Genomic DNA, 20,801 nt, shown 5'->3' with positions numbered 1-20,801 from the left:
TACCAATTTGTATCTCATTTTCGTTGCTATTTGACTGATCTTTCCGGTCTCCCACATTGTTTGGACGTCCCATTTACCTATAAAAAGTGTTGCTGTGGTTGTTAGAAGGGGCATTGACCTCGTGACTTTCGAAAAATCTCAGCTTTCATCCTGAGACGTCATAATTCTTCCTTCAACTCCAGGGAAGAATTTAAGTGCTTTAATTTGTTAAATCTGGTTGGCGTTTTGTCAGCAAGATTTTTTTCTGCGGGATCGGGTTGCCGGCCGCATGCCTAACCCTCCTCCTTTACCCGGGCTTGTTGCCGGCAGTAACTCTAGGAGAGCTACAGGCGTAGTTCTTTTTGATCCTGCCTCATTATTATCAAAGTCAAATGTTAATACATTTTAGAGTGACTGTGAGTCCAATAATCTATATACTTGGTACCATTTTTTTTCCCTCTGAAACCTACATCTTATCGTTGTATTACTTGTAATCTTACCAAACTTGATTTTTATTTCGCTTTTTCTCTCTAGAGGGAAGTGTACTTATTTTCGTGACACGTAAAGTTCACAGTGAGGAGGTTGCACAAAAGTTGAAATCACGTGACTTGAAGGTTCTTCTCATCCATGGAGATATGCATCAATCCGACCGTAATACTGTGATACAAGCATTCAAACGGCAAGAAGCTCCTATCTTAGTGGCTACCGATGTTGCATGTAAGTCCACCTGAGTTTACAAACAAAAAATGAGCAGTATATTCCTATTTATAGCGATGACAGTGGGATAGTGACAAGTAGTCATAAAAATCTAAGTCTTTGGCAGTTTTTTCCTGAAAATGAACGAGAAATTAGAGGAAGGATATGGAATAACGGGTTTTATACTTTGATTATCTTTAAGCTTGTAGTAGAGTCCAGAATGTCCATTTCATTCTACTTAGCACTCGTCAACTGTATTTATTTGCGCCTCAATGTAAGCGTTCATACCAAGACTTTAAACTCAAAGCATTTATGGTTCCAAGCGTCATTGCGTTATCCACAAAGCTACGAAAGTTCAAATAGTTATATTGTCTTATGGATGCTGACTAATATCACGTGACAAGACCACCAATCAAAATCCCGATCGATATGACCTGGTATCTCTGAGTTGACCAATTACACGTCCAACCAGCACTAGTAAGTATGAACCAACTGAGAAGTCCTTAATGATCCCTGATTCTGTAGCTTCTCTCTCTACTTTGTCCGTTGAATCCAAAACACAGTAATCAGCCCCCATTATATCAATATTATATTCCGAATATACGTGGTTTATATACAGACATACCCGACCACATCAAACTTAACAGTAAATATAAAAGATCAAGCCGGAAAGTGACCTTTGAGTAAGGTAGTCTGTGAATAATAAACTGGTAACAGCTTGTGAATAGTAAACCATACAACAGTAGTTAATGGGTCAATCGAAAGCTTATGATAGAATATATTAATAATATAGTTAATAATTACCCAATATCCTCATAGATGAAATCATGAGTCAATTGAAGCTAGACCACCATGGAAAACCTGGAATCTCTGGACGGCCGTTTCGTCCTATTATGGGACTCCTCAGCAGTGATTTCATGATTTCAACTATGAATATACTGAAATCTCCACAAAACCCCTTCTGATCTATAAACATATGCTCGCTAGTGACTGACTTCAAGATATATGTCCTTGAGTTCTAGTGGGAAGCAGTGACCAGTGGAGTTCAACCAAGTCTGTTGTAGAGATATCAACTCACTGAAGACAATTGGTGAACGGTTGCTCAACTTCGTGGATTGGTTGAAGTTAGACATTAACACCGTTGGATGCCGGCCGGCTCAGTGGTCTAGAGGTTAGGCGCTCGCGCGCGCGACTGATAGGTCCTGAGTTCGAATCTCGGGAGGCGGGATCGTGGATGCGTACTTCTGAGTAGTCCCACAATAGGACGAAACGGCCTTCCAGTGCTTGCAGGCTTTCCACGGTGGTCTAGCTTCAATAGACTCATGATTTCAACTATGAAAATACTGAAATCTCCACAAAACCCCTTCTGAATTATACAATAATCCATAAATTAGTCCCGGAGGTTACCATTCAACTTATTTATATATTTCCCTATCGTTAATTATAAGAAATGAATTTTGATCAGCCTTATTGTTATAGGTAATAACGAAACATATTCACTTTCGAATAGCTCATACATCAATCATTTTTATGTTACTTACTGACGCCTGTTACTCCAAATGGAGCATAGGCCCATATATATGTACTCATATATATATATACTGATCAAATACAATCTTAAATTATTGCTTACAAATAATAGAAATCTATACAAATGGAAATGAATTACTTTTAAATATACAATAAATTAGTAGGAGTACATGTTCAGTGATTTGTAATTCTAATTAATACGACTGTCAGTCAGTCACAATGTAGAACTTCGAAGGTACGTACGTACATCAGTTCGAGTTGCCATACCACATTAGCACAGAGATGCAGTTGTCGATTCCAATCCCATAGTGGTAGAAGTAGTAAGAGTATAAACAGTCAGTCAGCTACAACGTAGGATCAGGCACATATATGCATCAGACCGAGTTGCCATACCTCATTAGCAAAACAGGATGAAGATTAAGGGAAAATAAAGAGTGTATACACCTACGCCATTGTGATCGATTCTGAGTCATGTCCCCTAGAGTAGTCTCTAACCATTGGTTACGATAGTCACACGGACTAGAAGTTAGTGACTTCAAACATTAATACGATGTTTTGGTTTGGCCACCCCTAACTTTCTTCCAAACTTCCCGTATAGTAGTTAGCATTGCGTGTCGTGGTAATCAGTGTTCAGGCATACGTAAAACGTGGCCCCACCACCTCAGTCGATGAAGATTCATCACCTCATCAACTGATTTACCACCATTCCTTAATACTCTGAGTCCAACCTCACTATTACTTACGCGGTAATCCCAGCAGATGCGAGCAATATTTCTAAGACATCTATGGTCGAATACTAGTAACTTACGAGTATCTTCTACTCTTGATGGCCACGTTTCACAGCCGTAACGTAGAACAGAGCGAACTGCTGCGCAGTATACTCGTCCGTTAATTGATAGACGGATATCTCGCCTTCGCCATGGGTGGTGACGTAAGTTTGCAAAAGCCAAACGAGCTTTTTGAATCCGTGCTGAGATTTCGTCAGACACCAACTCATTAGGGGTTATCAGACTTCCAAGATAAGTGGAGCTGTCGACGCGTTCGACTACTTCACTCCCTATCCTTAGTTCAGGTGTTGACGCAGGTATAAACAGTAATCGGAAAAATTAGGGTTTAAAGATGTTATTCAAGGAGTATAATCCAGTGAAATAAATTTAGAAAGAGAAAAAAGATAGAGACATAAAGAATTCAGAAGATTAGAATTTGAGAGAACACAAAGAGTGGATACACCTTCGCCATTGCAAACGATTTTGAGCGATTATGATAATCAGAAGTATTTGAATTGTAGTATAAACTAGTAATCCCAGGAATAACTCAATGTAATCAAGAAGTATTAGACGAGCCCGAACGAATGTATTGTATTTAGAATTCAAAATTACAACAGTCATCAATACAAAGAAGTCATTGATTTATTTAAACATCATAGCCATGTCATTCAAGGTCTCTAACCATCGATTGCTATTATCTCATGAATCCCAACCAGGTAGTCTACACCTACCAACATGGCTCAGTTCACTTGTCAGTGACTTCATGGATTTGTACCACGTTTTGGTCTGGCCGCCGCTAGCTTTCTTCCAACCTACTCCTACACCATAAAACATCGAACGACTGTAGATAACTTGGTGATTGTTACGTTAGAATGATGATATTATTCAATCAAACAATACAAAAGATAATATAAATTTGAATGTTTACTCATTTATTGTGTACCAGATAAATAAAATTACCCTCTTATTTTACCATAGATAATATTAACAAGTTTTCACTTTCGACTACTTTCCATTTTTCTCTTTCTTCACTCTACTTCATTTTTATCCTAATAGCACGTGGTTTGGATATACCTAGTATACATAATGTAATCAATTATGAAGTTGCACGAGATATTGACACACATACTCATCGAATTGGTAGAACTGGTCGTGCAGGAGCAAAAGGAACAGCTTATACATTATTTGTAGCTGGAAAAGATCCAGTTGATTTTGCAGCATGTTTAGTTCAGCATCTGGAATCCGGTTCACAAAAAGTTCCACAAAGGCTTCTTGATATAGCTCTAAAGTGTAATTGGTTTGCAAATAATCGATCTTCGCTTAATGGTAGAAACGAAGGTTGTATTAGACCAAGTGGTGGATTTGAACCTCGACAACCTCGTGCCAGACCAGGATTAGGTTTATCATCCGATAGCAGTGAATCAGACTACTATCCACGAAGTGGTCCAGCAGCCGCAGCAGCGGCAGGTGAAGGAGCTGAATTAATTCGTCCAGGTGGTGAGTTAAACTTCTTTAGGTCACATTTATCCACAACACTTTCAGTATTTAATGACTATATTGTATTCTACAAATTCGGTCATTTTCTCTTTCTTCATAGTAGGTGAATTTTACCATATTGGAGTGTGTTTCTCACTAAATATCTCATTTCAAGTCTCTGGAAATATCTGTAACTATTCACTATGAATATGTCATGTGTAAAGTGTAAGTGCCAGTGAAAATAAAGGTTTGAAGTGAAATCTCTACTAATAATCACACCCTACTATGCAGCATTCACTCACCACTGAATGATTGGAGTAATGACCAAAACTGTTGAATACAGTATACCTACTGGACACTTGAAACGTTGAGGACAAACTAAACCATCCCTTCAATTATAATATGTTGTGTAGTGTCTGAGTCTGATACTGAAACGTAACCTTCCTAAACACGAGCCCGACGGGCTCATCGAGTGAAAATGCTGAGACTGAGAAAGTGTTTTAACTGCATTGACATGTATAGTATTCTCGTTTATATATATCCAGGGATTAAGCTACCAACGGTGTAGGAAATGTAAGTCATTTGTTGATCATTATCATTTGACCGATTTCTGGTTGGCTGAATCTGTCAATCTACACGCATGTATTTATGCTGCTATGGTGTTAAATTACCATTGTATGTGGTTTTATTTTGTTAGTAAGAATAATTGTATGAGACTCCAGGAAAATGATATCAAGTTGCTCCACACATGGCGTTGGCGAAATGTCCGTCTTACGTATTATTATACGTAGTACAGCATTCCGATTCATTTAACTTTATAGCTTTTAAACATGGCCTCTGGAAATAAAAGACATTTGTATGCTCCTAATACTCGTCGACCATAGATATTATCAGAAGGGGTTTTTGTGGAGATTTCAGTATTTTCATAGTTGAAAGCGTGAGTCAATTGAAGCTAGGCCACCATAGAAAACCTGGACGGCCGTTTCGTCTTATTGTAGGACTCCTCAGCAGAGCGCACCCACGACCTCGCCCCGCGAGATTCGAACCCAAGACCTACCAGTCTCGCGCACTGCTGAGTCCCACAATAGGACGAAACGACCGTCCAGTGCTTCCAGGTTTTCCCTGGTGGTCTAGCTTTAATTGACTGACGCTTTCAACGACCATAGATATGTTCAAAGCATTACTCGTTTACGGTGGAACAGCTTAGTGAACATTGTCGAATCTAAAAATATGGTACTAAGTGAAAATTACAAGTCGACCGACGTCTCAAAATCATCATTTACCGTGCTCCAGAATTGTCATACTTTCTATATCTGTATTTCATTGCCTTCCTTTCGAATCAACATGCTCTCCGACGTTCAGTTCGTCTTACTACTTTCGCTTTGACCTTATTTACTGTTTATCTTTCTGATTTCATCCTGCTGTGATTGGTTTTGTGTGTATGACAAATTAGATCGGTGGACATTGTGCTAGATCTTATGTCTATTATGACTGGGCGACTGACTTGGAAAACGATCCTTGGAAAGAATTTAACTGACAAAATCGAACTGGAAGTCTGTATCCTAGTTTAATTAAATTTAAGTTTACTCGTTTTCTTTTTTTAATGACAAATCATTGTGAAATTGAAAAAAACAGTTATTATCAATTTTATTCACTATAGGTCTACAAGCAGATAGATTTTCTGCCATGAAAGCAGCGTTTTCAGCTCAATATAATCGAAGATTTGTATCGGCTGGTGTCGAAGCCAGTAGATATACACATCCAGAAATGTTGAAATCATCAAATACAACTGATAGACCTCAACTTGCAGACAGTTTTATTGTTCAAAGTAGTAACCTAGAAGAATCCCAGTGTCCACAACAACTTCAATCATCTCAAGTTAAACCACAAAATGTACAGACGGATTCTAAACAAAAACGTTCGAGATGGGATTAAATAATATTTGTGTAAAGACGTTTATCCAATTCTAAACGCATTTTCTTTCATTGTTACTTCACAATTTGTAACTTTCATACACACGCAACACAATAAAAATTTTAATCATTTGATCTAATCGATAATTGATTGTAATCAGGGGGAGGTTATTATTAACTAGAAATATAAGGATTAAACAAACGTATCTATCGTAGATTGGATACAGCTGTTAACTAGTAGGTCATCGATGCGAAACTCACTCCTTTATTTATTTAAACACAAGGGCACCAGATACATATGCGCTACACTTTGTGTGAGGACTGTGATACTGCCCAAGTGCCCAAACCGAAGCAGGTGGTTTTCTTAGGGGGCCACACCCCGAGCCTTTGACCTGAAGGTCTAGTCCACAAGGCAGTGGAGCATCGTGAGGAGATGCAGTCCCATGGTAGCCGGTGACCAATAATTGGTTCATACGCCATTCTTTCTTTCAGGATACTGGAGCCCATGTGCACCATTGGTTTGGAATCAGGGTTTTCCAACCCCCCTAGGTGGACTCGCCGTGTCCACCAACCCGGTTATAGCGCCGAACATTCGCTTTTCGTCCTCTCGATTTCGTAAACAACAGTAATGCCACGAGAAGGCAGTGAGTAGGATGATCTGTCTTGTACGTTGAACGCTTTATTCGGATCCTAGCTATTCGGATAACCCCAGGCTAGCACTACTCAGCGACTTGAAAGACCAGAGAGAAGACACGAGTATCAGAGAAGCACTTTACTACAAGGTTCATTTATGTACAGAAAAACAGGGGTTTTATAGTAATTAAAAGACCTTGAGATTCCATAGTAGCAGTATGTTAACAGCCAATCAGGACCTTGTTATTTTAGTAGCATTTTTAGTAGCATAGCTTCTAACTAATCGCTGATTGGTTGGGCTCTTTATGAGCCTCTCTAGAGTTTATTGTAAGCCGACCTAACATAGGACTTTCCTGACAGAGGTTATATACTTGTGGCCATGTGAGAGCATTTGGAGAGGGAGAGTGGACTCTCCCTACTCTCGGCCGTACTAGGGCATTTGGGTCATTGATGCGAAACTCACTCCTCTCTATCTGCCTACTTCGGTTTGAATATTTGATAATCACAATATGTGCGCGGCCCGAAACGGAGTACTTAAAATTTGTATTTACTAAATGAGATACATATTTCATCAAAAAATTATTTGGATATTTGAGTTTGCTGTCAAATGATTGAAGTTAATCGGCAGGAAACCCTGTATGACCTAGGTTTCGTGCTAGTTTGCACACATCAACAATGCATACTTGTAAAATTGAAGGAACTGGTGTTCCCCGACGGATTTGATCGTGGATTACCCAGTTTCGTAGTCTGAGATATTTACCACAGAACCTATTTGGGCCTTACCTGACCTTCTGTAGGCTGAATATTTACATTAATTGATCATTGAGTAGTGACCAATTTTATGATTGTTCATACTTTAATGGTAATTGAATATCTATTATTCACTGAAATAAACACTAACTGAACAAACTTTGAATTTCAAAATTACAATTATTAGTAACCAAGCAGTATACAGGTTTTGGTTTTTATGTTGTTGTCAAGAGTAATTTAATCACAATACAAAAAAAACTGTTTCATATTTTTACACCAAAGAAGAAAAAAACGACATCAGTTGTTAATCTTGGAATTTGGCTCCAATTTCGAATTAACAACATCATACTGGAAAGAAAGAAGTGAATTCCTTGTTCTTTTATCTTTGTGTAAAAATGTAATAAGGCTAGTCTGTGTAATGTGGTGAACTCAATAAGTGTTACTTTCTGATCTTATTGAATTCTTATAATTGGTTGGGTATTTAACGTCATCCACCAGTTGAACAAAATCGTGAAGTTGGTCTGTAAGTTTTCCCAGTATCACCCATTAGAGGATTGTAATCTGTAACATTTGAAAAAATAAAAAGTGGCATAACTTATTGTTAATGATGTTGGTAATTTCTTTTGCAACAGCAAACAAACATTTGAATGACTTTAACACAGTTTGTAAATGAATGCGTCGCACAAATCTCATTTGATTTGTGTCAGGGCTGTGATGCTGCCCAGGTACCCAAACTGAAGCAGGTGGTTTTCCTAGGGGGCCACACCCCGAGCCTTTGACCTAAAATGTGACCCACAAGGCAGTGGAGCATCGTGAGGAGATGCAGTCCCATAGTAGCCGGTGACCAACGATTGATTCATACTCCATTTGTTGACTCAGGATACTGGAAACCATGTGCATCATAGGTTTGGAGTCAGGGTTTTCCAACTCCCCTAGGTGGACTTTCCATGTCCACCAACCCGGTTAAAGCGCCGGACATTCGCTTTTCGTCCTCTCAATTCCGTAAAGAACACCTCTGCCACGAGAAGGCAGTGAGTAGGACTTCCCTGGCAGAGGCTATATATGCGTGGACATGTGTAAGCATTTCGAGAGGGAGAGCGGACTCTCTCCACTCTCGGACGTACCAGGGCATTGATAAGTGTTCCGAAATAGTCAAAAATTTGAAAAATACACTCACTGTTTTAAAATAAACTATTTTTATTAATTTTAAATCCTAATAAAAGGTAAAATAAAAAGATGTGCACGCTTGATAAACCTTCGACTAATACAAAGTAGCTTTGTTCCTAGTTTTTCCCATCCTACTCCTAGTCTTGGTAATGTCCAGTTCATAATTCCTAAGTACATAAACCAGCTAATTTGAGTAGGTCTTTAGACAAGGTACACAATTACGCCCTGCATCTTCCTAAAAAGCACATTGGTGTGAAAAGTAACTTACTTGCAGAACATGTGTAGCTTATGCTTCCCGACAGTAGTCGAGTTGAACCATTTGGACTGGATTTCACTTTAAAACGTCTTGAATAAATCAAGGTACATGGACATAGATTCTGTATTTTTTTATCATCTGTAAAGACTTCTGTTACTACCTACAAGCGATTGGACATAATCAGTCCGATTTCTCAGGATCTTGAAGCCATTTTACACCATTGGTTTAGAATCAGTGTTTTTCAACTTCCCCCAGGTAAATCTCTCGTATCCACTGATTCGGTTTGGGCGCCGAACGCCCACTTTTCATCTCAATTTCGTAAGGAATATCCCTGTTACGTGAAGTTAGTAGAAATTCCTTGACAGACTATAAACACATGGCCAAATGAGAACATTCTGAGAAAGGAAGCAAACTTTCCATACACTAGACCGTACTAGGGGCTAATTTTGATGTCCAAAGTGGAAATGAATGAGGTGAGAAGTAAACAGATGGAAAATAGTCAGTCAGTCAGTCAGCGACAACGTAGGACCAGGCACATATATGCATCGGTCCAAGTTGCCATACCTCGTTAGTACAACAAGATCAACACCGAATTCATAGAAGTAGTTAATTTGGTGGTGGTAATATATGAAAGAAAGATTGTATATGAGGATATAGTACAGGGAGAAAGACAGATATGAAGCAATTTCAGTCTCAATTTAAGGGAAGACATGGAGTGTATACACTTACACCATTGTGATCGATTCTGAACCATGTCACACAGAGTCTCCAACCATTGGTTACGGTAGTCACACGGACACCAACCAAATTGTCTGCATCTACCAACATGGCTCAGATTAGAAGTTAGTGTCTTCAAGCACTGATGCCACGTTTTGGTTTGGCCACCCTTAACTCTCTTCCGACCATCACCAATACTAATCAGCATAGCGCGTCGTGGTAATCGGTGTTCAGGCATACGTAACACATGGCCCAACCATCTCAGTCGATGAAGATTCATCACCTCATCAACTGATTTACCATCGTTCCCTAATACCCTGCGTCTAACCTCACTATTACTTACCCGGTGATCCCAGCAGATGCGAGCAATATTTCTAAGACATCTGTGGTCAAAAACTAGTAACCTACGTGTATCTCCTACTTTTATTGGCCATGTTTCACAGCCGTAAAGTAGAACAGAGCGAACTGCTGAGCAGTATACTCGTCCCTTAATTGATAGACGGATATCTCGTCTTCGCCATAGGTGACGTAAGTTGTCAAAAGCCAAACGAGCTTTTTGAATCCGTGCTGAGATTTCGTCAGACACCGACCCATTAGGGCTGATCAGACTTCCAAGATAAGTGAAGTTGTCCACGCGTTCGACTACTTCACTCCCTATCCTTAGTTCGGGTGTTGACGCAGGCCAGTCCTGGAGTAACAATTTACATTTGGATGGGGAGAAACGCATCCCAAACATCCTGGCATTATTACTGAGTTCCAACAGAAGACTCTGCATTTTGTCAGCGTCTTCACCAAACAGGACTATGTCATCTGCGTATTCTAAGTCGCTTAGTGGTCCCCCTGGTAGGAGATCAATTCCTGTAAATTCAGTCGACGAGAGTGTTATTTCTAGCAACAGGTCTATAATGAAGTTAAACAAAAAAGGGGATAGTGGACAGCCTTGACGTACACCACTTGAGGTTGTAAAATCATATGACAGTTCGCCATAAGCTCTCACTCGACTGATAGTGTTCGAGTAAAGAGCCTTCACAAGGTTTATGTACTTCTCAGGTACACCTTTCAATGACAGACACTGCCACAGAACCTCTCGGTCTACAGAGTCAAATGCTGCTTTCAAGTCAAGAAAAACTATCATTGTCGGACGCCGATAAACATGTCTGTGCTCTAAAACTTGACGAATGGTGAATATGTGGTCGATACAGCCACGACCAGGTCTGAAGCCAGCCTGATTTTCTCGTGTTTGCAGTTCACGAGTCTTAGTTAGGCGCCTGATAATTATTGAGGCTAGTATTTTAGATACTATGTTAGTCAGACTAATCCCTCTATGGTTATCGCAGGATGATTTTGACCCCTTTTTATATATTGGGACAATAAGTGATTGTGACCAGTCGGATGGGATTACATCCGTCTCCCAGATTTTAGCCAGAATATTAGTCAACCTAATCGCTAAAATTGGACCACCATATTTAAAGACCTCTGGAGCCAATCCATCTGGACCAGCTGCTCTTCCTCGTTTCAGATTACTTATAGCCTTTTGAACTTCAAGTAGGGTCGGGGGGCCTACTTCAATGTTCCATTCAGGTTTTCTGGGAATAGTGGGTAGTTGTGCAGTAGCTGAAGGCCAGCTAAACTGCCTCTAAAGTGTTCCGCCCATCGTTCTAAACGTTTGGGTTGAGAGCAGATAGGGGTTCCGTCTTTTTCCGAGATTGTCTCACTTACACTTGACTTCTTAATTCCGGTTTCTTTTATTAGTCTGAATAGTTGTCTGGTGTTGCCTACAGCCGCTGCCTTTTCCATCTCTTTTGCTTTCGTTGCCCACCACTGCTCACGATCGTTCCTTAGACTTTTAGTTAACCTAGATCTAATTTGTTTACGCTATTCGTCGTGTTCAGAGCCTGATGGGATGAGTTTACGCGAATCCATCAGTGAAATAGACCTAGAAGAGATCCACTGGTTTTTTGGAGCCTCATGGTTTAAATAACGAATAGATGTTACTGCTGTTTCCACAGCTGTTCGTGTGTCTTTCCAAGCAGCATCTGGGTCAGTCTCGTTTACAGAACTGCCTAGATGTGAACTCAGTTGTTTCTGGAATTCGCATTTGGCTTTCTCGTTCTCCAGTTCAATCCAAATGGGTCTTCTTAGTGTACTTTTCCTGCGTCCATTGAGGCGCAGACAAATGCGCACTCGTATCAAAGCGTGGTCAGAGTCTAAACAAGTATTCCAATACGAGCGACAATCTTCTATTGAGCCTCTCCAACGATGACTGATGACAATATGGTCTATTTCAGTCCATCGTTGGTTTGGTGAAGGTGGTCGCCATGTTAGACGATGTCTCTCCTTATGCTTAAAATTAGTGCTTGCTAAAAATAAACGATTGTCTGAGCATAGTTGCAACAGACGATCACCATTATCGGTTCGTTGAGCCGGAATACTAAAACACCCACCTAAATGTCTTTCTGTTTGATTTAAGCTGCCTACCTGGGCATTAAAGTCACCCGCTACGACTACTATGTCTGAGCGCTTAGCTTTCTGAAGAAGCTCAGAGAGTTTTCTGTAAAAGTCATCTTTCACTTCATCATGGCTGCAGTCAGTGGGAGCGTAGGCAGAAACGACGAAAAGGCAACGACGTGTGTCCCTATCCTTCCGAGTTCTTACGGAGCCATTTAGCCGGACAGCACACAGGCGACTGTTAACGGGGATCCATTCTAGTAGTGCCTGTTCTGCCCTTGTACTTAGTGCTATGCCTACACCTGCAAGTCCACGAGAACTAGCCAACGGGTCGCCAGATACACGGAGGGTGTATTTCGTTGGCTGTCCATTTTGGCGAGGTGAGGTCAAGTGAATGACCACACTAGGATCCTGTATGCGTGTTTCGGAGACACAGCATACATCAATGGTACGAGATTCTAGGGTTTTAGCTAAGGAGGCCTGTTGACCGATTTGACTTAAAGTACGTACGTTGAAGGCTCCAATGTGTAGTTTGGAGCGAGGTTTTAGTAGACCTGGGACAGCGTTTCGCGCACTAGAATCGTTAGCCATGGTGACACTTGAGGAGGAAACCGGAAGAGGAAGTTTAGTGTTGAAAGTCAATGTAGAAGGAATAGTAGGAATTGAAGGAGATTGATTATGAATACAGTGGTCTTGAGTGCTGTTAGAGGTATGAGGGCAGTTATCACTTCCCGGTTGCCTACACCGTGGAAGAGTTCTTCTAGGGGTACCTGAAAAGGAAATTGGGTTAGAAGTGGTCTTAATGACCTGAGAGCGTGACCGCAGTGCCCAAGGGACAACTGCTTGAGGTCGGTCACACACGACCTTTTTGTGGGTAGTTTTTGTGTTAGCTCCGTTCTTCAAAGGACTTTACCGCCGGAGACGGAAATCCGTGGGATAAGGCGAGGTGTGCATTTTTAGGGTCGACCTTTTCTAACCCCACCCCTTCTTGTGGAAAGGCAGCATCGCTGTCATGCTGGTTGTCTGGAGGAAACACCTTACTGCTGTCACACCTCTGTACAGTCAGCAGTACGACTTCGCCTTCAGACCTTGGGTTTGCTGCTTTTAGTCTCACCGCTCTTCAAACGACCTGTCTGGCATGGTAGGACCTTAAGGAACGATTGTTCCAGCCAGTATAGCTCGATTGGTTCATGACGATAGGCAAGCCCGACCACCACATCAAGGTAGCAGCAACGGTCGGGAGATGGAAAATAAACATTAAACGTAGTGATACAACAAAAGATCATTTACAAGGAACATATGAGATAGACAAATGAAAGGTATGGTTTATAAGATCATTTTTTATGTTTAGACATTACTTTGATAAATCTTTTATTATTATGGTGGTAGGCAACACATTTTATTCTTATAATATATGTATTATATCTTCTCAACTGTGCACATACCATATAGCATAAGACCTTACTATCCAAAAAATAACATTTACTGATGTATATATACATATGAAATAACTCATCATTTGACTTCAATTTAGTTTAACTTACCACTAGTTCGGAACCGTTTCTTTTTCTCATCAGAATCAGTACTTTTACGAACCTGCAAGGTAGCATGAAATAATGATTCAATACGAATAGGATGATTAATATGCAATCGCCAACTTGATATGATTAAATAGTGGTGAAGTAATAAGTACGCATACATGAGAATATATATAAACATCAATGGGAAGATTCAAAAAAATGCTAACAAGTAAATTTAAACTTCACCCCATTGCACAAGCAAGTGGCTATCAGGACTCAGTGGCCGAGTGGATAAAGCGATTGCATTTGAAGCGAAAGATACTGGGTTCGAGTCACAGAGTGAACATCAACTCTGAGATGCAGGTACATCCGGCTGACGAGTCCCGAATAGGACGAAATGATAATTCGTTTGTGCATGTGTACTATGATCAAAACCTTTCAATTTCCAAGCGTGTCTATCAATATAGTTTACATATAAGGATAATAAATAGAGCTCTCCCGTGAGAACTGCGAAAAATTGACCACATAAATACAGCGGGAAAAACTCTTCGCTAGATGAGTGAAAGTCATTGACAAATGAGATCACTATTGTATAATAAGTGTCAAGATGGTATGTACCAATCTAGAATCCTTGAAAAAATCAAGATATTATTCTGACCGTACAAGGTTATGTGTACAACATTACAGTGAGAGTAATTAGGATTACTGTTTGTGAAATCTAGTCTCTTCAAATTAAAGATTTTAGCCTCGTATTTTAGATCACCACTTCCTATCGTACCGATTACATTTGGTTTCAACACTTATGCTAAGGTCCAACGATGTGTGTTCAGGCATCGTGAATACGACAATTCAACTAAATTTATTACAAAACTAGAGGGCTTGGGTATGTCTCAGGGAATTCCCTGTTGAATCCTGTCAGCCGATATTAAGTATGACTGAGAAAAGCAATATTCATAACATGTATCCATACAACAAAACAATATTTAGAGCTGAATCATTACGTCTCAACACATCATTAATTCTTCGATGCTCATAACGACCGCCCAATTTGATGAATCGTTGTTTCTTATTGGTTTTAAGTCAATAACAGCTCCACAGTTAACTTTAGTTTCCTTTGCATAAATAACAAAATTAAATTTCAAAAGTGTTTTTTTTCTCGCTTATGTTTTGTTATGATGAGAAGATCCATTGATGGATCTCTGAAATGATTATGCGAACTGAACGAATAATCTGCTTACAGGACCAAATCTCAATAGAATACACTTTGTAAGACAGAACTACTGTCCGTCTAATTAAATATAGATTGCAGAATTAAGACTGTTATTTCTGCCCACAAAATCATTCGATAAATAATATGTGGTCAGGGCAAACTAAACGGTTGAGATCGTTCTCTTCAATTCCACATATACAACGTCATTTTAACAAATAAGTATGAAAAAGAAAGTAAAAGAACAATCAATATGGTTATGATTCCGCCTCTTTATAACATTTTTCCCCTTAATTTTTTTCTACTGCTTTGTCCAGTCAGTCAGTCACAACGTAGAACTTCGTATGTACGTACGTACATCAGTTCGAGCTGCCATACCACATTAGCACAGAGAAACAATTGTCGATTCAAATCCCATATTGGTAGAAGTAGTAAGAGTATAAGTATTATGTGAAAGATAAGGGTTTAAAGATGTTATTGAAGGAGTATAATACGGTGAAAGAAATTTGGAAAGAGAAAAAGGATACGGACATAAAGAATTCAGAAGATTAGAATTTGGGAGAACACAAAGAGTGGATGCACCTTCTCTATTGCAAACGATTTTGAGCCATGTCATTCAAGGTCTCTAACCACTGATTGCTATCATCTCGCGAATCCCAACCAGGTAGTCTACACCTACCAACATGACTCAGTCCACTTGTCAGTGACTTCATGGATTTATGCCATGTTTTGGTCTGGCCGCCCCTAGCTTTCTTCCAACCTGCTCCTACACCATAAAGCATTGCACGTCGGGGCAGTCGGTGGTTGGGCATACGTAACACGTGTCCCAGTCATCTCAACTGATGAAGTTTCACTACTTCATCAATCGATTTGCCATCATTATCTAGTACCCGTTTTCTAACAACTGCATTACTTACCGGGTGGTCCCAGGATATACGAGCAATGCGTCGAAGACACCTATGATCAAATACTAGTAGCCTACGAATATCCTCTACTCTTATCGGCCACGTTTCACTGCCATAAAGTAGAACGGAACGAACTGCTGCGCAGCAAACCCGTCCATTGGTTGCTAGACGGATATTTCGCCTACGCCATAAATGACGCAAGTTGGCAAAAGCTAGACGAGCCTTCTGTATCCGTGCTGAGATTTCGTCACACACTAGCCCACAAGGGCCGATGAGACTCCCAAGATAAGTGAAGCTGTCAACACGCTCAACTACTTCACTCCCTATCATTAGTTCGGTTCTCTATTTTACTCAAAACATTGATATTTCAACTAGTGTGGTACTTTTCATGATGCTTTAGGAGGATTAAGCTAACGTATGTCCAGCCAATTTAGGATTTCGTATGAATGAGTATCAATACAAGTTTCCACACTTAATAACAGTAAAGTAGGCAACAAGATGAAAATAGTAAGATGGGAATCACAACGAATAGATAAGTAGGAGTACTGTTAGTCATAGTACGAAGGAACTATCTAACAGAAAATGTGATTATTTATTTATTTAAACACATAAATATTGGTACAAGGAAGCACCAGATACATATGCGCCGCACAAATCTCATTTGATTTGTGTGAGGGCTGTGATACTGCCCAGGTGCCCTAACTGAAGCAGGTGGTTTTCTTAGGGGGCCACACCCGGAGCCTTTGACCTGAAGGTCTAGTCCACAAGGCAGTGGAGCATCGTGAGGAGATGCAGTCCCATGGTAGCCGGTGATCAATGATTGATTCGTACGCCATTTGTTCCTTCAGGATACTGGAGCCCATGTGCACCATTGGTTTGGAATCAGGGTTTTACAACTCCCCTAGGTGGACTCACCGTGTCCACCGACCCGGTTATAGCGCCGGACATTCGCTTTTCGTCCTCTCGATTTCGTAAACAACAGTAATGCCACGCGAAGGCAGTGAGTAGGACTTCCCTGTCAGAGGCTATATATTCGCTGGCCATGTGAGAGCATTTGGAGAGGGAGAGTGGACTCTCCCCACTCTCGGCCGTACCAGGGCATTTGGGGGAGAATGTGATTCGACAAAAAAGAATAAATTCACTGAATAAAAATTACAATGTAATTTCGAAATTTAAGATTTAAGGAGACAAGCAGTGAACAAATCTATGTTATGGTGACCGATTTTGAGTCGCTACATCTTCAGCCACTGGTTACGGTAATCACGAGGACCTCAATCAGATAGTATGCATCTACGAATGTAGCTCAGGTCAACGGGAGTTAGGATTGCCACCTAACTTAAAATTAGAGGAACATGGAGCATGAGTGTGATAACGTAGATGTTACCAGTTTCAGACCACATCATTAGAGGTAAAATACAAAATGTAGATTTTGGTCACTACTACTTATAAACCGTTTATTGTGTTTCTGTCGCTTTTAAGTTTGTATAAAGCCCTGAACACAAGTCCGAAAGGTACTTGTAAAAAGTCGAGAGTTTGTCCAGATTCTTGGCCACATATTTTATTTAATATCAGTCAGTCACAACGTAGAACTTCGTATGTAAGTACATCAGTTCGAGTTGCCATACCATATTAGCACAGAGATGCAGTTGTTTTATTTAAATTTTTTTATTTAATCTATAAAATTCTATGACAACAATGATGTCAGGTTTTGTAGTTAGTGGATCAAAAGCAAAAGAAGTACAGTAAGAGTATTAATATTTTCCATAGCTTACATTACTTTTCCCTTCTCCCTCGTCTTGATTTCTAGATTTGTGCTGAGTAACCTCAGCATTGAACTCAGCTTGAAATTTTGCTCTGGCAGCTTCCATAGCTAAGCGATGTGATTCATTATTAACAGTCGACGAATTTTCGCACCAAGAACGGAAGAATTTCCAAAGAAAATATGATAATGCGATGATAAACAAAGTCACTAATCCATAATTGAAGTTCGTTTGTGGACTCACTACAGATTCCAAACGTTTGTCAGAAAATATTTTATGATTACCTTCTGGAGCAGGAAAATCCATCCTGAACACGGCTTCTTTGTGAGCTTATTAATTTGTAAAGGTTGTTACTAGATGATTTACGACAATAAAAGCAACCCTGAAAATCGCCCGAGAAACGAGTAAACATGAATGACTTGAAACAAATTTGATATCTAAGAACATTTGCTGTCGGTTAGAACTTTACTCGGTTTATTTCAACTTGTATAGTCAAGTAGTAATTCAAAAAAACAAGGACATGGAACTGATTAACCACAAAGTTACGCTAATAATTTATCCCATCCGAAACACGTGTTGTCAAGAACAGAAACTACTATCTTTTAATAAAAGATTCGAAAAAAAGCCTCGCAGTCGCAGCTAAGGGGTTTAAGACTCTATAGTCTCTAAGACAGACATTTACTAAGTTAGATACTAATATTTTCACTACAGTATACACAACCTTAATAAGATCCAAACTTGTAAACTGCGTTCAGACAACAAACCTATCTAAAAGGTGACGCGGATGCCCTAGAAAAAGTACAAATGGCAGTACTCATGAAATCTCAGAACCCCAATGCTTACCTTACGCAGAGAGGCTTGAGAAGCTAAACCTCTTTAATCTGTCCTACTGCAGATTAAGTAGTCTGATTTTGACACATAAAATACTAAGAAATGATTTTGAACCCGACATGCCCTTTACTTTTTCCCACCAGATTAGGATAACTCAGAGAACATAGCAGACGAGTAATTAAGTCAAGGGCGAACAAAATACCAATGGCATACAAGTTTTCACTCGAAGTCATCAATCATTGGAACCTGTTATCCGAAAAAGTGTTGTCCGCGCCTTCACTTGACTAATTCAAGGAAACATACACTTAGAAGCTTACTAAGGGAGGACTAACATAGACTGTAACCTTTCTGTCCTCAATACACAAATCTGAATCTGAAACACATCCGATGACAAAGATGATTTGCCACTCACATTGGAACGAATATCATCTGTCTTAGTAGAACTATGGGGTTTATGTATTCCCATTGCCTGTAAAATTTATAACCACAAAGCCTTAAATGATGATTCAATTGTACTTTTTTTCCATTTAACTGGACCCACCCAGACACTGAAGAGAAAATGACGTAGCAGAAGCTGGAAATACGGAGGATACTTGAAGACTTTGAGTCGAAGGGTGATTTACATATACATAACCTTGTAGAATTCGAATTTAAGTTAGGTCTGTACAGTGTAATATTTGATAAATTGGCATGAATAATTCTTGTGAGATGGACTCGCTTCTAATCAAGAAATACCCTGAGTCAAACATGTGTACAGTGAAAATTAGCGTCCTATTGAACTTGAAGCTGTCTAGAAAGCTTCGGGACTTGCAACAGTTGTGTTTGCCTTCTTACACCTTCATGTAGTCATATTTTTATTATTCGACACCGTTTTACTGATTGTCACATTTTTTTTATCAATACCTAAGTACATGACATGAACTATAGTTAATTTTTTAATTGTGCATTTACTGAATTTGCCTTATGACTGTCTGAAGATTGGATCTGAATAACATACGCTCAAACTCAAGTTGGTGACCAACGTTGCCGAATAAGTCTTACAAGGTCGAAGAGCAACCTTGGGGTCAAACAGGGGACAGAGTTATGACCTCGAAACATTAATATACTTTCAAATTCCAAGCCTTTTCATGTTCATTTCAAGTGACTGAGTACGATATATGCGAAAATTCAGTATCGAGTAGAACTGGATCGCTGAAAGGGGCTCATGAATATAAGAACAAATAGAACTTTACATTACCGACGTTCAGTTCAAATGGTTAAAATGTTACCTAAATCTTTTGTTCCCACGAGTCATAAGAGAAATTCCACCTGTAACTCTACTAGAAATACTGCCGGTCCCAAGACCGAGTAAAGGAAGGGGGTTGGGCATGCGGTCGGCAACCCACTCCTGTGGAAAAAATCTTGCCGAAGCAACAACCATATTTAACAAATTAAACCAATTAAACTCTGCCAGGGGAGTTGAAGAAAGAATGATGACACCTCATGACGAAAGTCGAGGTTCTTCAGAAGTCAGAGGACCGATGCCCCTTCTAACAGACAGAGTAAAAATAAATATAAGGACATGACAATATACTAACTAAAGCTCTGAAGTCAGACATTGAGGTTAGTGCAAACATGCTTCACCTTCTACTCAAGAACAACATGCGCCGCTGACGAATTTGAAGGAAATGTACCTCATCAAGATACCAAAGAAAGGAGATCTGAGCAAATGTGAGAATTATAGAGGCATCACACTGTTGTCAGTACCAGGAAAAGTTTTCAACATAGTGTTCCTGAACTGCATGAAAGATTCAGTAGACGCTCAACGTCGAGATCAACAGGCTTGATTCCGTAAGGATCGGTCGTGCACAAATCAAATCACAATACTTCGGATCGTCATTGAACAATCAATCGAAATTAAATTCGTCGCCACATATAAACTTCCTTGATTATGAGAAGGCGTTTGACGGTGTGGATAGGAGAACATTGTGAAAATTTCTTCAACACTATACAGTTCCTGAGAAGATTGTCAACATTATCCAGAACTCATACGACGGAGTACGCTGTAAAATCGTGCTTGTAGGCCGGCTGGCAGAAGCACTATAAATGAGGAAGGGTGTCAAACAAGGTTGTTTACTCTCTCCCTTTCTCTTTCTTCTGGTGGTTGTCTTGTAGTGGATGTCGAGTCGTGTTACCAGCTGTATTGCGTGTTCCAACAACGGCTCACCAGTTGTAGTAGATGTCGAGTCGTGGACGGACTATGATCA

The 20,801-nt window shown here is 39.9% G+C and overlaps 2 protein-coding genes and 1 non-coding gene across 3 annotated transcripts in view; 2 read left to right on the top strand and 1 right to left on the bottom strand.

Moving 5' to 3' along the window:
* The window catches only part of Smp_131770 (DEAD box ATP-dependent RNA helicase, putative), a gene marked incomplete at its 5' end in the record, with an annotated part of 33,686 nt that extends 27,187 nt beyond the window's left edge, over nt 1–6,499 (top strand). The window contains 3 exons of the mRNA XM_018791300.1: nt 514–696; nt 4,029–4,469; nt 6,109–6,499. Coding sequence (XP_018645513.1) covers nt 514–696; nt 4,029–4,469; nt 6,109–6,383 — 899 coding nt within the window. The 3' untranslated portion in view covers nt 6,384–6,499. The remainder of the gene's footprint in view (nt 1–513; nt 697–4,028; nt 4,470–6,108) is intronic.
* Nucleotides 6,500–7,907: 1,408 nt separating this feature from the next.
* On the bottom strand, nt 7,908–19,593 carry Smp_017470 (Selenoprotein S). Its single transcript, XM_018791298.1, has 5 exons — nt 19,553–19,593; nt 18,009–18,106; nt 17,737–17,966; nt 13,877–13,928; nt 7,908–8,305 (listed from the first exon to the last, which is right to left on the bottom strand). Exons 2-5 carry the CDS (start codon nt 18,028–18,030, stop codon nt 8,232–8,234), a joined length of 378 nt encoding a protein of 125 aa, XP_018645512.1. The 5' UTR covers nt 18,031–18,106; nt 19,553–19,593; the 3' UTR covers nt 7,908–8,231.
* Nucleotides 14,130–14,196, top strand: Smp_tRNA_00514_Gln_TTG.1.1. The gene has a single exon. It is a non-coding gene (tRNA).
* Nucleotides 19,594–20,801: the final 1,208 nt, after the last annotated feature.

This window comes from Schistosoma mansoni (assembly GCF_000237925.1).
Source record: "Schistosoma mansoni, WGS project CABG00000000 data, chromosome 3 unplaced supercontig 0105, strain Puerto Rico, whole genome shotgun sequence".
Lineage (NCBI taxonomy): Eukaryota > Metazoa > Platyhelminthes > Trematoda > Strigeidida > Schistosomatidae > Schistosoma > Schistosoma mansoni.
Note: the sequence above shows the minus strand (reverse complement) of the source record. Positions and strands in the feature narration are given on the sequence as shown.